Source organism: Phascolarctos cinereus, unplaced genomic scaffold, assembly GCF_003287225.1.
Source record: "Phascolarctos cinereus isolate Bilbo 61053 unplaced genomic scaffold, phaCin_HiC Scaffold_726;HRSCAF=1367, whole genome shotgun sequence".
Lineage (NCBI taxonomy): Eukaryota > Metazoa > Chordata > Mammalia > Diprotodontia > Phascolarctidae > Phascolarctos > Phascolarctos cinereus.
In genome coordinates, this window is record NW_027556098.1 from 391,541,824 (window position 1) to 391,559,351 (window position 17,528).

General features: G+C 49.7%; 1 protein-coding gene across 5 annotated transcripts in view; it reads left to right on the forward strand.

Moving 5' to 3' along the window:
• Positions 1 to 17,528, forward strand: part of CTNNBIP1 (catenin beta interacting protein 1) — a 55,129-nt gene that overhangs the window by 27,222 nt on the left and 10,379 nt on the right. For all 5 annotated transcript variants that reach the window (XM_020974344.2, XM_020974332.2, XM_020974338.2 and 2 more), the window contains 2 exons: positions 5,152 to 5,273; positions 5,994 to 6,084. In XM_020974344.2, coding sequence (XP_020830003.1) covers positions 5,178 to 5,273; positions 5,994 to 6,084 — 187 coding nt within the window. In that variant the 5' untranslated portion in view covers positions 5,152 to 5,177. The remainder of the gene's footprint in view (positions 1 to 5,151; positions 5,274 to 5,993; positions 6,085 to 17,528) is intronic.

Genomic DNA, 17,528 nt, shown 5'->3' on the forward strand with positions numbered 1-17,528 from the left:
CAGACACAGCTGGACAGAGCCGTCCAGGAGCTGCTGTGCTTAGTAGCTGTCTAATAAATCAGACTTCTGTCCGTGTTAGTGACATCACTGCCCATGTTAAATAGATCTTAGGATGATCTCTTGGTGTTCTCTACATAAGTTACTTTTCACTTTGAACCCCACATGGGAAGCAGAGCTGAAATGACATTTAAAAAAAAAGAAAAGAAAGAGGGAGGAGCTTGATGTGATTTGTTTTCCTTTGGTTTATGTTTGGGGAGAAGGAATGGCTCGTCTGGGTCAGAAGTGGACCCTTCTAGGAGCCTACTCTCCATGCAACCCCTTCTTGTGGCACCTGCCCAGCAAAACCTGGGCGCTGACCCTCTGGTGCTCCGGTCAGGGCTGACACCTAGTGGCCAGCACTCATACTCTGTTCTGTGTTTGAAGAAACCAATGTCAAAACTTGGTTTTGGATTGGTTTGAAATTACAAACTACCTTGAACCTATTACCTATCAGACTTCTAAATAGGAGAATTATTTGTGAATAAATAAGATATAGAGAGCATTGTGGGGTACAAAATGGATAATTTTGATTACATTAAATGAAAAAGATTTTGTACAAATTAAAAAAGTGTAGCCAAGATTAGAAGGAAAGCAGAAAAGTGGAGGGGGGGAATTTTGTAGACTGTTTCTTAGATAAAGGTCTCATATCTCAAATATATAGAGAACTTTGTCAAATTTATAAGAATAGAAGTTATTCTCTAATTGATAAATGGTCAAAAGATATGAACAAGTACTTCTTCGATGAAGAAATCAAAGCTATATATAGACATGCTGTAAATAATTTTTGATTAGAGAAATGCAAATGAAAACATCTTTGAAATATCACCTCACACCTATCAGATTGGCTAAAATAATAGAAGGGGAAAGTGATAAATGTTGGAGGGGGTATGGAAAAATTGGGACACTAACACACTGTTGGTGGAACTGTGAACTGATTCAACCATTTTGGAGAGCAATCTGGAATTATGCCCAAAGGGTTATAAAACTGTTTATATCCTTTGACCCAGCAATGCCACTACTAGGTCTGTTTACCAGCGTGATTGGGGAGAAAGGAAAAGAACCTATATGTTCAAAAATATTGATTGCAGTACTGTTTGTGGTAGCAAAGAGCTGGAAATTTCAGGGATGCCTACCAATTGGGGAATGGCTAAACAATTGTAGTGTATGATTGTGATGGAATACTACTGTGCTATAAGAAATGATGAGCAGGCTGATTTTAGAAAAACATAGAAAGACCTGCATGAAATAATGAAGAATGGAATGCACAAAACCAAGAGAATGTTGTATACAGTAACGACAATATTGTTCAAAGAATAGATATGAATGGCTAAGTTATTCTGAGTATTGTAAATACTCCTATCACCTAAGAAGAACCTATGAAGGAAGATGTTATCCACCTCCAGAGAAAGAATTGATAGAGTATAATTTTATATATATATGTATGTATATGTATATATATATATATATGTATATATATATATACACATACACACACATACACATACACATACACACACACACATATATGTGTGTGTGTGTGGAGAGACAGAGAGGGGTGGCATTTTCTAGTGCAGGGTGGGGAGGGAGGGAGACAATTTGGAACTTAAAATGTAACAAAAATAAAAGTTAAATTTTAGCAAAAGAAAAAAGAAAAGAAATTGTGAACTCCCAAATTCCTGTCTACTCCTGGGGCCAATTATTCCTGAGTATTTCTGGGGTCCCCTTAGCATAGCATATGCAGAATGGCTGATGGAATGAGATTCTTGGAGAAAGCAGAGCTGAGATTTGAGGGAGGCCGGATTGGAAAGAGTCCTAGACTCTCCGGACTGGAAAGGCCTTCCCTTGGAGGCTGTCCACTGCCTCCTCTACCAGCAAAAGAAGCCTCCCTGCAGCTCCCCCTAAAGAACTCATCCAGCCTTTGCCCCAGGCCTCCTAGGAATGGGCCAGTACCGCCTCCCAGGGCAGCCTCTCCTGTTTGGGGACAGCTTCAAGTGTTAGGAAATTTTTCCTGACCTCAGTCCTGTATTTGCTTTTGAAGCTTCCCTACCAGAACCAGTCCATTCCTCTTCCACATGGCAGCAGCTTTCATGTCATCCATAATTCATTTTTTCAGGTTAAACACATCCAGTTTTTTTTTTTTAACTAATCCGCCTGTGGCATGATCTGGAGGCTTTTCCCCCATCCTGGTTACTGCCCTCTTCTGGCCATTTCCAGTTTTTTTCACTCCCCTTCTTAAACTGTGTTCCTGTTGCCATAGAGAAGAATTGGACAATAGGCAGCAGTCCAAACCCCTACCCCCCGCCCTATGCTATATGCTCCTACTTGTATCCCCAACACTTAGCATGGTGTCTTGGTGTATAGTGTGGGCTTAAGTAGTGCTCTGCCTATCTGCCTGTGTACTGACATTTGAGGAGCGCGTGGAAGCACTCATGTTTAAGATGTTTTAAACTTCAGTGGCCCTGAAGCCATCTTCGCAGCCACTAGTGAGCGAAAGAGCCACACGCGACCATTTTAAGCCTCCTAGAGGCTGGTTCAATTTAATACAGAGCCAAAGAGCTATGTATAGGATAAATAGGAAATAACTAACTGAGGGAACACACTGGAATTAAGAGGGGTTGGGAAAGGCTTCCTGTAAAAAATGGAATTTGGATTGGGACTAGAAGGAAGCCAGGGAGGTCAGGAGACAGAGTGGAGAAGGGAGAGCGCTCCAGATTTGATATACAGCCAGAGAAAATGCCCAGAGCTGAGAGGAGGCCAGTGTTACTGGATCAAAAAGTATGTGTCAGGGAGTAAGATATAAGAAGACTGGAAAAGTAGGAAGGGCTTTAAAAGATAACAAGGAGAGGTTTTTGTATTTGGTCCTGGAGGAGATAGGAAGCCATTGGGGTTCTTTCAATATAGAGGTGGTGTAGTTGTACTTATGCATTAGTGGCTGAATGGAAGGTGGATTGGAGTGGGGAGAGAGTTGAGGCAGGTCGACCCACTAGCAGGTGACTGCAATAATCCATGTGTGCAAGTAATGAGGGTCTGCACCAGAGAGATGACAGTGTCAGAGGAGAGAAGGGGGCGCATGTGAGGGGTGTGGCAAAGGTGAAATTGACAGGCCTTGGCAACAGCTTCAGCATGGCAGGTGAGAGAGGGGGAGGCATCCCGGATGACTCCTAGGTGGTGAGCTTGAGGGAGTGGGAGGATGGTGATGCCCTCTACAGTAATAGAGAAGGTAGGAGGGGAGGAGGGCTCAGGGGTAAAGATAATGATTTTGGTTTCGGCCATACTGACTTTAAGGGGTCTTCAGGCGTCCAGTTTCAGATGTCTGAAAGGCACTTGGAGATGTGAGACTGGAGGGCAGTAGAGAGTTTGGGGCAGAATAGGTATATTTGAGGATCAGCAGCATAGTTAATGACCATCTCTTTGGGCTTGCCCACTCGACCATTTCTGAATCCAATTAATTATATGATCCTCTAGCCCCACATTTGGCTATTTTGTTGACAAGAATAAGCTTATTTGTCAAATGCTTTGCTAACACATAGACTGTCTGCAACATTTCTCCCATTTCCCAGCATAGTAACCTAATCAAAAAAGGAAATGATATCAGTTTGGCGTGACCTGTTGTTGGAGCCATGCCAGCTGCTCTTTGGGATCATTGCTTCCTTTCCTAGATGTTTACCAACCATCCCTTTTACAATATGAATTTTTTTAAGACTGAAATCGAGCCCACAGACCTATAGTTTGCTAATGCTATTTACTCTCTTCCTGCTTTTGGAAATCAGGATAATATTTGTCCTACCCCAGTCCTAAAGAGACCTCTTCCATTAGGATTACTCTCAAAGATCACTGACATCTGTTTTGAAATTAGAGTGGGACAATCTTTAGTATAAAATGATGGGGTTGGAGCAAATGGCCTCTGGGACCCCCTCGAACTCTGAATCTGTGATCCTGTGAACCCAGGCAATGAAACTGAGAGAGGGGCCAGTTCCTCCCCAGTTGCTAGCCCACAGACAAATTAGCTGCTGGCATCAAATATAAAGACAGCCAGATCCCCAAAGTCTTTATTCTATTTCCCAAATCATTTTTCTAATGAGGACAGGGCTTCCTGCTGCTTGACCTTCATGTCATCTGTTCAGAACTTTCTTAAGACTGTTTTCTCTGTTTGTCTGTTCTGGCCTAGGTGGGGATTGTTGAAAACAGTGGGACCACTTGTCAGTCCATTTTGGTTGGGCCTTGGGAATAGGCCTCAATTTTTAGAGCCGAGTATCATTTGGGTTGTTTTTTTAAGGATTATTCTTTTCGTCTTTCACACCTCAGTCATACCCTCATATACCTCTCCCCAACATGGCTTCTCTGTGACAAAGAAAATCAGTAAGCAGAACTGACTTTAGGATGTGACTGTGGCTCACAGTGTATGGGATGTTGAGTTGGTTATGCTTTGAATAGCTCTGTGTGTGTGTGTGTGTGTGTGTGTGTGTGTGTGTGTGTGTGGCAGGGTACGTTTAATGCATTCCTCATTCCACAATGACAAACCTCCAGCTCCTGGAGCCCAAAGTCCACATGACCTTGTCCTTCTCTGGCTCTGGTACTTGGCTTTGGTTTGGAAACCCAGGGCCCTTAAAACATTCACTTCCTCCACTGCCCCTTTCAGAGGGAGGAAGCAGAGTGGACACAGACAGCACCCTAACCAGGAGAGATAAGAGAGGTCATCCACACCCTGGGACCTTTGCTGACTGACTGCAGCTGAGCTTGCATGGGGCTCAGGGAGTGTTCCTGGGGAGGCTGGCCTGGCACTGCTGAGAAGAACGGCTGGCATGTGTTTGGCACTCTCTTCCATATCCCTTCTCAGTCCTTGGCTTCTGCTGCTGGACATAGCTGCTAAATCCAACTGCCAAGGCTGGCCTTGGGGAGGAAGAGAGGACCTGACGTTGTCTCCAAGCTGTCAGTAATGAGATTCCCAAGCATTCCAGGCCAGCTGTCAAGCTACTGACAAAGCCTGGCCTCTGGGGTAAAAAAGGTGGTTTGGGGAGGGAGGAAAGTAGTGAGTTCCCCAGCAGGGCCCAGCTCCATAACTCTAGGTGTGTCTCTCAGCGTCACCCTCAGACTTTGTCCCTTGATCCACAGGAATCTCTGGAGTTGGACCGAGGGGAATGAACCGTGAGGGAGCTCCCGGGAAGAGTCCGGAGGAGATGTACATTCAGCAGAAAGTTCGGGTCTTGCTCATGCTGAGGAAGATGGGATCAAATGTAAGTTCTGTGTCATGCTAAAGGCCGTGGGCCAGGGTGAGAAACACTGCCACCCTGGAGTAGGGGTGGGATGTGCCCAGTGGGTGAGCCAAGCTGTGTCCCTGGGGAAGCCATCCTATCCCCACTCTGGGACAAAGTGTATGACAGTTCTTGGGACAGAGGGAGTGCAGAGGCTTCTCCTTTCGTGAAAGCAGCCTCAGAGCCCCAGGCATAGCTTGGGCATGGGCAGTAATGTCTGTGAAGAATCCTGATGGTGGCTAAGGAATGGGGATGGGGTTTTTGAGTCAGGAGGCACTCTGGGCTGGGAGCAGACAGCCCAGGCCTGCCGGGGGTGTGAAGTTGGCATGGATGTCCCTTGGGGTTCTAGAAGCGGTTGGTATTTAGGACCAGGACGCTTTGTTTGATACTGTGGCAACCAGGGGCCATGGGTTGAGGATCAGGGTCTTGTCCAGCTGTGGGGCTGAAGATTTTTAAGGTGTGCACATGGACCTGTTCCCCAAATGCCCCAGCCACCAGGGCTTGGGTGCTCAGTACCCAGGAGAGGGGCGAGGTAGACGAGATAGAGGGATAATTGCAGAAGAGAATGCTGCCACTCTTGACAGAAGCAGAGAGGAGGTGTGCACCTTGGTGTTTGGGGATGACAGAGTAGGCCCTGCAACTTTGGCAGGCAACAGCGCTTTCTGTCCTTCACCCAGGCATCCATCTCTCTTCCCCTTGCAGCTGACAGCCAGTGAGGAAGAGTTCCTGCGGACGTATGCAGGGGTCGTGAGCAGCCAGCTGAGCCAGCTGCCATCACACTCCATCGACCAGGGTGAGTTGGGGCAGAGGCATGGGGAGCCAGATGGGGCCCAGGGGAGATAGTGGCACCACTGTAGGCTCCTCTCGAGGCCTTTCTTGTGATAATGAAGGCCTGGGGCCTTTGGAAAATGACAGGCAATTTACCTGGGATGGACAGGGAGGTATTTGTGTGCGACCACAGTGGCTGTGAGTGGGATAGAAGAGATAGGATGGCAGGGATCCAGCCTGCCTCTGTCTCCAGCCCACCAAACCCTGAGCCCTGCACCTTAGCAGGGTGTTTTCATTTGGTTTTGTTTTGTTTTCAGACATCAGTAAGTCAATTAGTGCCTCCAGCCCCTACCGTTCAAACAGTCAGTCGACCAACAAACATTTATTAAGCTCCAGCTGTGTGCGAGGATCTGTGTTTAGGCATGGAAATTGTAAAGACAAAAACCTAAACAATCCTTACCCTCAAGGGGCTTACGTTTTGTGTTCTTCCTGGTCCCCCCTTCCTCTTCTCCCCCTTCCCGTTAGACTTTGAGCATCTAGTGGGCAGGCACTGTCTGGCCTTTCTGTTTGTATCCCTAGTACTTAGCAGAGGCTGTTGGCCCATAGTATGTCCCTAATAAATACTTCATTCCATCCCATGAGGGAGATGTGCACATAGATGCATGTTCAAAGTAAGCTCCCTTCCCTTTCCTGGATGGGAGCTGCGTGAATCAGCAGTCAGCTTCTGGGTGCTTTTCTGACCAGTTATAATGCTAGGTGCGGCTAGGTGCGGCTAGGTGCTGCCGCCCTGTTGATCTGAGAAGGCTTTGGGCTTTGTCTCTGCAGCCTCTGCCTTCAGTTTGAAGCTGGGGATAAGGGGGCCTTTCTGGCCTGGCCTAGGAGGACTGTTTTCAGAGGACTTGGAGAAGGAGCAGCCTCTTTAACTCCCAGGCCTGGTAGACATTCTGAGTGTCCTGCACATCTTCGTGGTTTGGGGAGAGCAGAGGCTCAGCCCTGCAAACAAGTGCTGACATGGCCTCCCTTGCCTCAGGGATCTGAGATTCTCTCCTGTCTTCCTCCCTCCCTCCTTAGGACCTGCCCTTCTGTATGTAGTTTGCCCGTGGCCCTCTGATTTGGCTGACCTCCAGGTTCTCTCCTCTTTTGGGGGGTTTAGTGGAATTAATAACATTTTCTGACTTTTGTTCTGGCCAAAGTAAAGATGGTTCTTGTGCCTCATGGGCAGGATTCTCAGGATTCTGAGCCAGGACTGCTGATTCCTATATTTGCTTATCTGTGTCATCTGAGCTTGAGATGGGCAGGGCTGGTAAATGCCAGGGGCTTGTGGGAGGGTTCCAGCTTCTGTAAGACTGACCTAGATCCATGACCAAGTAGTTGTCTCCTGTCTCGGGGCTCTTTGCCTCTTTTAGGGACTGGTTGACAAAAACTGAAGCTTGGGTGTGACAGGATCTGTGTGGCCAGCTCAGCAGAAATCTGAATTGGCCTGGGCAGCAACCCCATGCAGACAAGCCTGGGCAGCCTGGCTCACTCTATTGGTGGCTAAGGGAGGAGAGAGAGCCCAGGAGGCCGGAGGCTCCAGAGGACAGCTAAAGGATCACTCTTCAGAGTTCTTTCCCACCCTCTCCAGGGCTCATCTACTACGTGTTCCGCTAGGGCGTCACCAGCCAGGCCAGGCACTTCAGCTTGGAGCGGGCTGCGGGGAGCTCAGCACATACTCAGAGGGGCCCATCCTGGAAAAAGAGCTGGGGTCGTGTTCGGGCCATCGGCACTTTTTGCTGTAGCCTCTCCTTTGCCCTCATCCCTTATCGCATGCAGTCATTTGGATTTGCCAAGCTGTGCCCACAAACCAAACCTTAGTCAGAGCCCCACCAAGTCTGGAATTCCTTCCCTCCCAACCCACCCATTTCCCTGTAGAATATGCTAGGAGCCCTGAGTGAGCCTGTGTTTGAGCTGGGGAAAGGCCAGAGCTCTGTCTCACCCAGCTGGGCTGATGGGTAGGGAAGTAGCCACTGCTTTTCTACCAGAATGAGGATCTGCTCCCAGGCAGAAGTGAAACCCAGTAGCCTCTCTGAATGGGTGCCCTTGGGCTGACCACAGGCCAGCCCTGACACGCCTTGCGGGTGGTGTGATGGGCCAGGTCAGCAGCCCAGCTGTGCGGCCAGCCTTGCTGGATTCTCTTGGGGAGGGCAGCCTGCCGAGAGGCCCTGGGCCGTTATCACCTGTAGCTGGCACCAAAGTGTGGGACAGTGGGAAACAAACCAGAGGCCTGGGGGCTCTTGAGCACAGGAGGTGGAGGGGGGCAGGCCGCGCCGAGCAGCTGAGCTGGGAGGAACAGGATCCCTCACACCAGCCAGCCATCTGAAAACCACACAGACGCCCTATTGTTTCCCTCCTCTGGGTAAGAAACAAGAGGCAGGCTGCCCTTCCTGGAAGACTTGGGGCGTTGGAGCTGAGAAGACGGGCCTGGTCTCATTCCTCTGCCTGTCCTGGCCATGGTTGGGAGGCCCTCCCTTCTCTCCCCTGCCCTTGGTCAGATTTTAAAAGAACTTCCGGTTTTCCCCTAAGTCCTGGTGCAGGGGGCTTTGGGGGTCAAAGACATGGTACCTGCCCAGTTGGCACAGTCACTGGAGCTTGGGGGGAGGGGGACAGGGAAAAGAGACAGATGGGCAGGGGAAACAGCCCAAATAGCAGCCTGGAGTGGGAGCTTTGTCCACTAGGTGGCAGGCTACCTCAGCAAATAGGGCCACCCCCTCCTCCCCAGCCACATCCCCTCCTCTCCTCCATACTCCCTCCCCGTGAGCATTCTTTCCTAACCTTGCTCTCTGACCTAAGGGATGAGAACCAGCCTGATCAGGCTCCTTCTCAGCCCTCTCCTCCCAGGTGCCCTTAGTGGGACCCAGGAGGGACCAGGCCTGGCTGCTGCTCTCCACCCCAGCCCCTAGACTTGAGAGTTGTAGGAAGGCAGCCATGGAGCCCTTGTCAAATATGAGCCCAGAGTGGAAGCAGGGAGCCTGAGAGGGAGGCAGGGCATGGGTTAAGGCAGTAATGGTGGCAGCTGTCGCCCTGTGCAGGGCCCAGATGCTCTTGGGCTTGCTGGGGAGGAGAGGGGACCTAGTAACCCCAGAGCTGACCTAGTAACCCCAGAGCTGACCAGAGGCCAGGATCCCTTTCGCTTTGAAATGGAAAGGCAGGCTGGGAGAGAGCCCCTGAGCAGGGTGCTCGAGTTGCTTCCCAGAAGGCCCCAAAGCAGGGGGCAGTGAGCCGCTCTGATTGTTTCTTCTGAAGCAGGGCTGCTGTGCAGACCCTGGGAGAGCAGGCAGGGCTCCTTTGTGTTGTCAGGCTACTGTGGAAAGGCAGGGCAGGCTGAGTAAAACTTCTCTGGTCTTGCCTTTCCATAGTCTTGTCTATAAAGTTAAAGCTGTATTTCTTGACACTGCTGTCCACATTAGATGTTGTTTGCATGTTGTCTCCCCCATTAGACTGGGAGCTCCTTGAAAATGGGGACTGCCTTTTACCTTTCTCTGTTTCCCCTGCACTTAGCACAGTGCTGGCCCATAGTAGGGGCTTACTAAGTACTTCTTGACTGACTGTTTGATAAGGCCCCTTTGAGGGGCAGTTGCCTTCTGGCTTCCTTCTGCCTCCCTAAGTTCCTACCACTTATACAGAATCAAAGCCGCTCACTGAAGTCAAGGGCTGTAAATTTTAGGCCTCCCAGCAAAACCTTAAAGATACCCTATGACGTCTTACCATGCCTTACCTGACGTGGATGCCAGCTGCTGCGAGGTCTGTTTGAGCTGCAGCTGAAGGTGTCTCCTCATAGCTAAGACTGCTCCATCTTGTCAGAAAACACCTGGGGCGTATCTAACATGGACCGACTGTGTGGTTACCTCTGATAACAGGCCTCTCTCAGTCCTTACTCTAAAAGCAGGAACCTTGGGCACAAAGAACTGACAGCTCTCGACCTTGTTCTTCAGAGAATATGTCCAAGCCTTGAAGGTCTTTGGGCTTGTTCGGTTGCTGCCATCCTTCATAGAAAGCTGAGGGAGCCTCCTTGGGGGGAGGGGGGAGGAGAAGGTCTCCAAACTTGCCGTAGCTGAGGCTCTCACCCAAGTAGCCAGACTGGAGGCCAGCGAGCGCTGGTTACCTGAGTGCTTTCTAGCATGCAGAGCTTGGCTATGTTGCCCCTGCTGCATAGGGCCTGGGCCTAGGCCTGGCCACAGGAGGCTGGGCTGGGCAGGAGAGATGCTTCTCTCTTTATCTGGAAGGAAGGAACTTAGGTTCCCTCTCAGAAACAGGAAGGTGATCCCCAGAAAAAAGTCTCAGGCTTGAATTTCTGCCTGGGTAAATCAGTGAGGACAGGCCCAGTGAGGATAGTGGGGGCTCTGGGAAAAGAAATTAATCTTCTCTGACTTTAATCAACACTTACCCGAGAATTACCTGTAACCTAATAATAAAAAATATGCAACCCAGTGTGCATACACACACACACACACACACACACACACACACACACACACACACACTCACTAAGGCATAAGCTCAGGGGGCTTAGTATAAGGCACACACACCCAAGCAGACTTTTGAGGGAAAAACAATCTGAAGAAAAGGCAAAGAATGTGCTGAACAGAGGGCAAAGTGGTTCCAGATCAGCACTCTGGCCCTGAGACCGGCCTCATAGCAATGTACAAGAGCCTCTATTTGGCCTTCTTAGCTTGGGTTATGCAGTTTCATGTCTAGGAGTAAGGAGCAGCAGCTGAAAGGTCTCAGGGCACCCACCAGATAACAGTCACATTTCAGCTTACCAAACTCTTTCCTCACAAGAGCCTTATGAGCCAGACAGGGCAAGTAATCGGATCCTCATTTTACACATGAGGAAACTGAGGGCCCAGAGACTGAAATCACATGGCTTCTCTGGAGTCTCACAGCTAGCAAGTCAGAGCCAGAATTCCAGCCCTTGACACCCCCCTCTCCATCGTGCCATCTCTCTTCCTGAAGAAAGAAAGCCGTTCCCAATCCATGTGACAGGGAACGAAACATTCCAGGCTGAGGACAGTTAACAGCAGAGCACAGGAGCGTGGACTGCCCACCCATCAGCCTGAAGCTCCGCATCGCAGGGACAGTTAGCACAGAGCACGAGGCTGAACAGCCTAACAGAGAGATGAAGATTTAACGTGGGCCACGAAATGAGGGATTTGTTCTGTCGTCAGGAAAGACCAGAGCTTCGTGGAGACGACATGAAGGGCCTGGGCTGCTTAGCCTCGGGAATGCAGGCTTCCCAGAAGCATGATTGTCATCTTCAGGCCCTCTAGTTGAAGGGCTATCACATGGGACAGAGTGCCCTTGCTCCACCTGGCCCCAGAGGGCAGAACCAGGAGAAGGGGGGGGAAGGTGCGAGCGGCCACATTTAGATTTGGTATGAGGAAAGATTCTTAACCTGGCTACCGTCCCAAGTTTGCATCATTGCCCTCCTCAAGGGTCTCCATTCTCTGCCCAGGGTCTGTAGATGATGGTGAGGTTGGAAGGGAGTTCCTGGTGTTCCCCTCGGGTCCTTCCTCTTGCCTGCTGTGGCCTGAAGAAGGCTTTGGCCCATTCCTGCATGTGTGTGGGACAGAGCGAGGCATAATCTGCTCCGAGGACAATAGATGCATGCACTGGGGAGAGGCAAGCCAGGCCCTAGTGCCTGCCCCGGACCCTCAGTGCGGAGCTGCCGGGCCTCCCGAGGCCCAGGGTGAAGCTGGAGGTGTCAGAAGTAGGTGTAAAGGAGAGAGCGCAGACGGCAAGTGCCGTGAGAGCAGCGAAGTTGGGGTTTTTCACCTTTTTACGTCTAGCTCCAAGCACAATGTCTGCATGTAATAGGTGTTTAATAATTGCTGGTTCACGGCTAGAGGATGTCCAGAGGCAGTCCATCCTACGACAGAACAGAAGCCATCCCTTATGTGTATACAGTGGTTTACGCTGTGAGAAGTCCATCCGTTGTTTTATAGTGTCACCGCGAGGGTAGTACACTAGAAGGAGCACCGCATTCAGTCAACGGGTCTGGGTTCGAGTCCCAGCTCTGCCTTTTGCTTCTTGTGTCACCTTGAGCAAGGGGTGAGGGGTGGGCATTAGCATTTATGAAGCACCTGCTGTGTGCCAGGCACTGTGCTGAGTGCTTTGCAGATATATCCTTTGACTCTCACAACAATGCTGGGACGTAGGTGCCATTATTATCCTCATTTTGCAGTTGAGGGAACTGAGGCAGAAGTTGACTTGCCCAGGGTCCCCCAGCCAGGGAGTGTCTGGGGTCAGATTTGAACTCGCGTCATTGGGCACGTCACTTTCCTCATCTCTAAAAGGAGGGTGTTGGGTAAGATGACCTCCAAGACCCCTTCTGAACCCGTGATCCAGGTAGGCATGGTTCTGTTTCTCTTCACTTCACAGATTTGGAGACCAAGCTCCAGGAAGGGACCTGTACAAGGTCACAAAGCTCAGGAGTTTCCAGCCTGGGACTAGAACCTGCTCTCTTAGCTACCACACTCTGTTCTTTCCACGGGGTCATGCTGAGCTGCTTGGCCCTTGGGGGCTGCTTTGGCTTCCACTTGTGTTCTGGCCTTGGGAATTTGAATCCATTTCCATTTCCTCCAGATAAGATGATGCCTCTGACAGGAGCTAATCCAGCCGGCCATGGCTGCCACCCCCCCCCCCGTGTTCCCCAGGGCCTGCTGGCTGCCATGGCTCCCACATCCCATCATTCTCCAGGTGTTCAGGGACCTCGGTGTCCGGGCTGGGTAGTTGTCAGCTGGGAGCACAGCAGGCGCCCTGGAGCCTGGTACCTGCCTTTGGCTGCTGAAACCTTGGTGGCTCTGTGGCTGCTGTTCCCATGGCAACAGAAGTATCATGCTGTCTCCAGGAGAGAGCCGGGCCCCTGGGGAGCCTTGAGGATAACTGAGCAGAAGCAGGAGGCAGAGCGGAGCGAGGAGCCCATATGAATAACTCCTGCTGCGTAGGCAGGGGGCTGGGATTGGGGAAGGCCATCGCCAGGCCCACTGCTCAGTGCTCTGTAACCCAGTCCTTTGGGCCCTCTGGAGCAGTAGTTGTGTCCTGTGTCTCTTCCAGCTAGCCCTGGCACCAGGCTCACTTCCTCGGTGGCTCTAGCGATACATCTGCCCTTGTCAATAGCCAGGCAGCACCGGCTGTGGGCGTCACGCTTGCCTGGTCTTGGCTGGGGGAGATAGGCATGCCGGGGTGGTAGGTGGATAGGATACTAATGGTATCCAGCAGTCCACTTTCCCTAAGGGTTTTTTATTGGACTTTGCTGATGTTAATTCTGTAGGCCCTGGTGAGCCAAGGAGGAGATGAGTTTTACCTCCTGGTTATGGAATTTGGGACACCCTTGAACTTGGTGCTAAGATTTCTGTCTTTGCACAGGTCTTCTTGTATTTTAGCTTGTTAGTTGGAAAGAATAACTCTTAAGTTTTTGAAGTCTATGAAGGGCTTAACATGAAACAATTGTCTTGAGAGAGAAAACCGCAAAGGGCCAGAGTTCTATTGGTTCGTGAAGAAAGGATTAGCAGAACAGTTATGATGATCAAGATCCCTCAGGTTCCCCTGTTTGTAGGCACTAGGTGGCGCCACAGTGCACAAACCATTGGGCCCGGAATCAGAAAGACCCGAGTTCAAATTTAGCCTCAGAGATAGCTAAGTGGCACAGTGGGTAGAGCACCAGCCCAGCAGTCAGGAGGATCTAAGTTCAAATGTGGCCTCAGACACTTGACACTTACTAGCTGTGTGACCCTGGGCAAGTCACTTACCCCTGATTACCTCACCCCTGCCCCAAAAAAATTCTGCCTCAGACACCTCCTTGCTGTGTGATCCTGGGCAAGTCACTTTACTTGTGTCTGCCCTGGTTTCCTCATCTGTAAAATGGGGATAACACTAGCATCGACCTTCTAGGGTTGTTGTGAAGATAAAAGGAGATGTGTATGAAGTGTTTTGCAAATCTTAAAGTGCTAGTAAATGCTAGCTATTATTTATTAGTATGTCTTGGGAGCTAGAGGAGTATGTAATGGTAATATTTTTTAAAATCAGAAAAGAAAGAACAAATGTTGGAGGTTTTGCCTCTCCTTTGTGTTCTGAGAGCATTTACAAAACTGGTGATATGGGGCTGGGCTGCTCCATGACTAAGCCCTAGACCAGACAGGGAGGGGAGCCTGCCAGCGTTGCAGGTGGGCCAGCCTGCTTGGCTCAGCAAATTTGGGAAGAGCATCCCATGAGGGGCGGGGCTCACTTTCTGAAGCACCCGGGTTTTCCAGTCACACTTTTATAACCTTATTGGTAGGGGCTGTGTAAGGTGACAGTGAGTCTGGGAACCATCGTTGGGCTCTCACCTTTCCCCATTGGCAAACCCAGAAAGGTCACCTTTGCTATTGAACAGAGTTCATCTGGTCATAGCATTTGGTCCAAAGGCACTTTACCTTTTCCTGGTAAAATTCTAGAGTGTATTGCTGAGGGGATAATAAGCAGAGCATCTAGAAAGCAAAAATAAGATTTCTATAGGGCTTACTTTAAGGTTTGCACAGCACTTTACAGATGTTATCTAATTTCATCGTCATCATAACTCTGGGAGGTAGGTGCTATTCTTGTTCCTGTTTTACAGATGAGGAGACTGAGGCAGAGGTGATGTGACTTGCCTAGGGCTTGTCACTCAGCTAGCAACTGTCTGAGGCTGCGTTTGAGCTCCGGCCTTCCTGACTCCAGGTTCAGCACTTTTCCCACCACGCTGACCATGAAGAGCCAATATGATTTCATTAAGAATAGAACATGCTGGGCTGACGTGAATCCTTTTTTTTTGTCTGTTTGTTTTTTGGAGGAGGGAGAGATAGGACAAGGTTACCCAACTGGTAGATGAGTCTGTGTTCTCCTTGTGGATGAGGGAGGAGGATGTGGGTTTAGAGAATAGTTAGATCAGGAGGGGTTTTAAGCAGTGTTAACGGTAGACCCAAGGAGCACTGGCTAGTGCCTCTTCATCCGTTTGGAAGAAGGTTTTCTGGGGAGTGTCCCAAGTATCGGCCCTGTGTTCTTAAGCACCTGGATAAAGGCATAAGGGACATTCTTATCAAATTTGCATGAAAGAGTCACCATCCTAATAGATTTCTTGAGGCTGGAGCATTAGACTGGATTCCTAAGGATGAATGTGGTCTTCATGGGGTTAAACAAAGGTCGCTTGCCATATATGAAATGGGGGAGAGCAGTGTGTGTGTGAAAAAGATCAAATGGGGTTTTAGAAGCCACCACGCTGGATGGGATATGGCCCCCAAAACATGCTATGGCCCAGGAAAGCTCCTTCAGTCTGGGGCTCCATTCAGAGGCCAGAAGCTGCAATCCTGCTAGCCTCTGCCCCAGTCAGACCTGTCTAGAGCATTCAGTTCAGTTCTTAGAACCACATTTTAGCAAAGACACTGACAAGCTCAATTCTCTCCAGAGGAGGGCAACCAGGTGGTGAACCATCTCACGGTCCTGCCATAGGAGGATCCGTGGCAGGACCTGCGTATGTGAGCCTGAAGACAGGAGACTCAGGCGGCCCTGGGGGCTGGAAGATCTGTCATGGGAATGAGGGGTCAGCTTTGTTCTGCTTGGACTGAGAGAGCGAGAGGAGGAAGGGCCCAGAGTTTCGAGGGGCATGTTTTAGGCTGGACTTAGGGGAAGTTTTCCTGCCCGTGTGCTCTCCCCAGGGGGCGGTTCTTCCTTTGGAGGGGCTGGTCTTCGGTGCAAGGCCAGGTAAGTTGTAGCAGAGGTTCTTGTGCAGCACCATTTTGGCCACTCAGCTCCCTTCCAGTGCAGGGGTTCTGAGAGTCTTCTCATCCCTCGTGTATAAGTATTGAAGTGCATAATTACCTAAGTGAGCTCAGTTAAGTCTCTTCACCTTGCTCTGCCTTGGTTTTCCCTCCGATAAAAGGAAGTGATTAAATTAGATAGAGTCCCTAAGATGCTTTCTGACTCTTAGTCCTGAGACATTATGAGTGAGGCTTGGAATCGCCTCTCTTAGAGCTGGAAAGGACTTTAATCTAGGCCAAGCTGCCACGTAATGCAGGTTGGATGTCTGAGTTTAGAGTTAATGTATGCATGCACACAGCATGCCTGACAGATGAGCATTCAGCTTTGGCTTTGAAGACCTTGGGGGAAAAGGAAGTGCTGCTAGCATGTGACACAGCCACCTTCCATGATGGAGTGGCTCGAATGGTCCCATGTTTTCTGGCTGAGGGAGTCCCCTGTGCATGTCAGAGGCCACATGTGTGGAACGTGGGATAGCAGTAGCACCGATTCGTGAACTCCAAGGTCGATGGAGCACCTCTGCCAAGCTAAGAGGCCAACCCTCCGAGGAGAGGGCAGGGAGGATAGGGCCAAAGCGGCTCTGCTAGGATTTTCCCCAGGGCCACCTAGTGAGAGGGTATAGAAGAGAAGGCTTTGTGTACAGTTGCACACATTTGCGTGTTTCAACAGCCTTTAGGGAACATGTTAACATTTATTCTCACCCACATTATTGCCTGAAACAATATATGGCAGACAGTTGAGTAAGTGTTAAGAATGGGGTGAAAGGGGGAGGTGTCAAAGGCTCAAGAATTATTTTATAGGCCACAGCTTGGAAATTCCTGGTCTTAAGCTCTGTGTGCTTGTCTTGCTGAATCTGCCTTTATCTTCTTGTTATTCTGAGCTGAAATTAGTGGAAATGTAAGAAATGTCTACCTGGAGGATGTATTTTGGGGAAGCAGGCTGATGACCCCATTGTCTACCCCTCCTGGCTGCTGGCTAGGAGCCAGCTTTCCTTTCTAAGCTCTGGAAGGTTGATCATTTTTTCCCCTCCCTGGCTCACTTGACCATAACTGCTGAGTGTGGAAGAAGTTGGGCTGGGAGGGGATGGAGGGAACGAGACTGATAATCCTCGGTTCTGATTCAGAGAGATGATTGGTAGGAGCAGCTGATTGGTGAGGAGCCTAGACCAGGAGAGGAGCTCTGGGCACTGGGGCAGTCAGTTCCCCTAAATTGTAACTGTCTAGGGAGAAAAAAATAAATGCTTGATCACTGAAAAAAACCAAATTAAAAAAACAACATTGTGAGTCCTAGTCTTCAGATTGAAACTGGCGCTGACTTTCCCTTAAAGTGGAAATAGCATTAATGGATCATAGATTCATAGCTGGGAGGGACTTTAGAAGTGAATTAAGTCTACCCTATTCACCCCCATTTTATAGATGAGGAAACTGAGTCTAAGAATAGTTAAGTGACTGTCTCAGGTTACAAAGCTAGGAAGTGTCTAAAGTGGAACTTGAACCCAGGCCTTCCTAATTCTACATCCAGCACTCATTCTGTCCACGACACCTCCCTTACCACAGTGATAAGAACATCAAGGAGATTTTGGCCAGGGGGTCTCTGAAGCTCCTTCTGTGGTCCGAGTTAAATGCTTTCAGCTTCAAGAACCCAGGTCGTGGGATGAAGTAG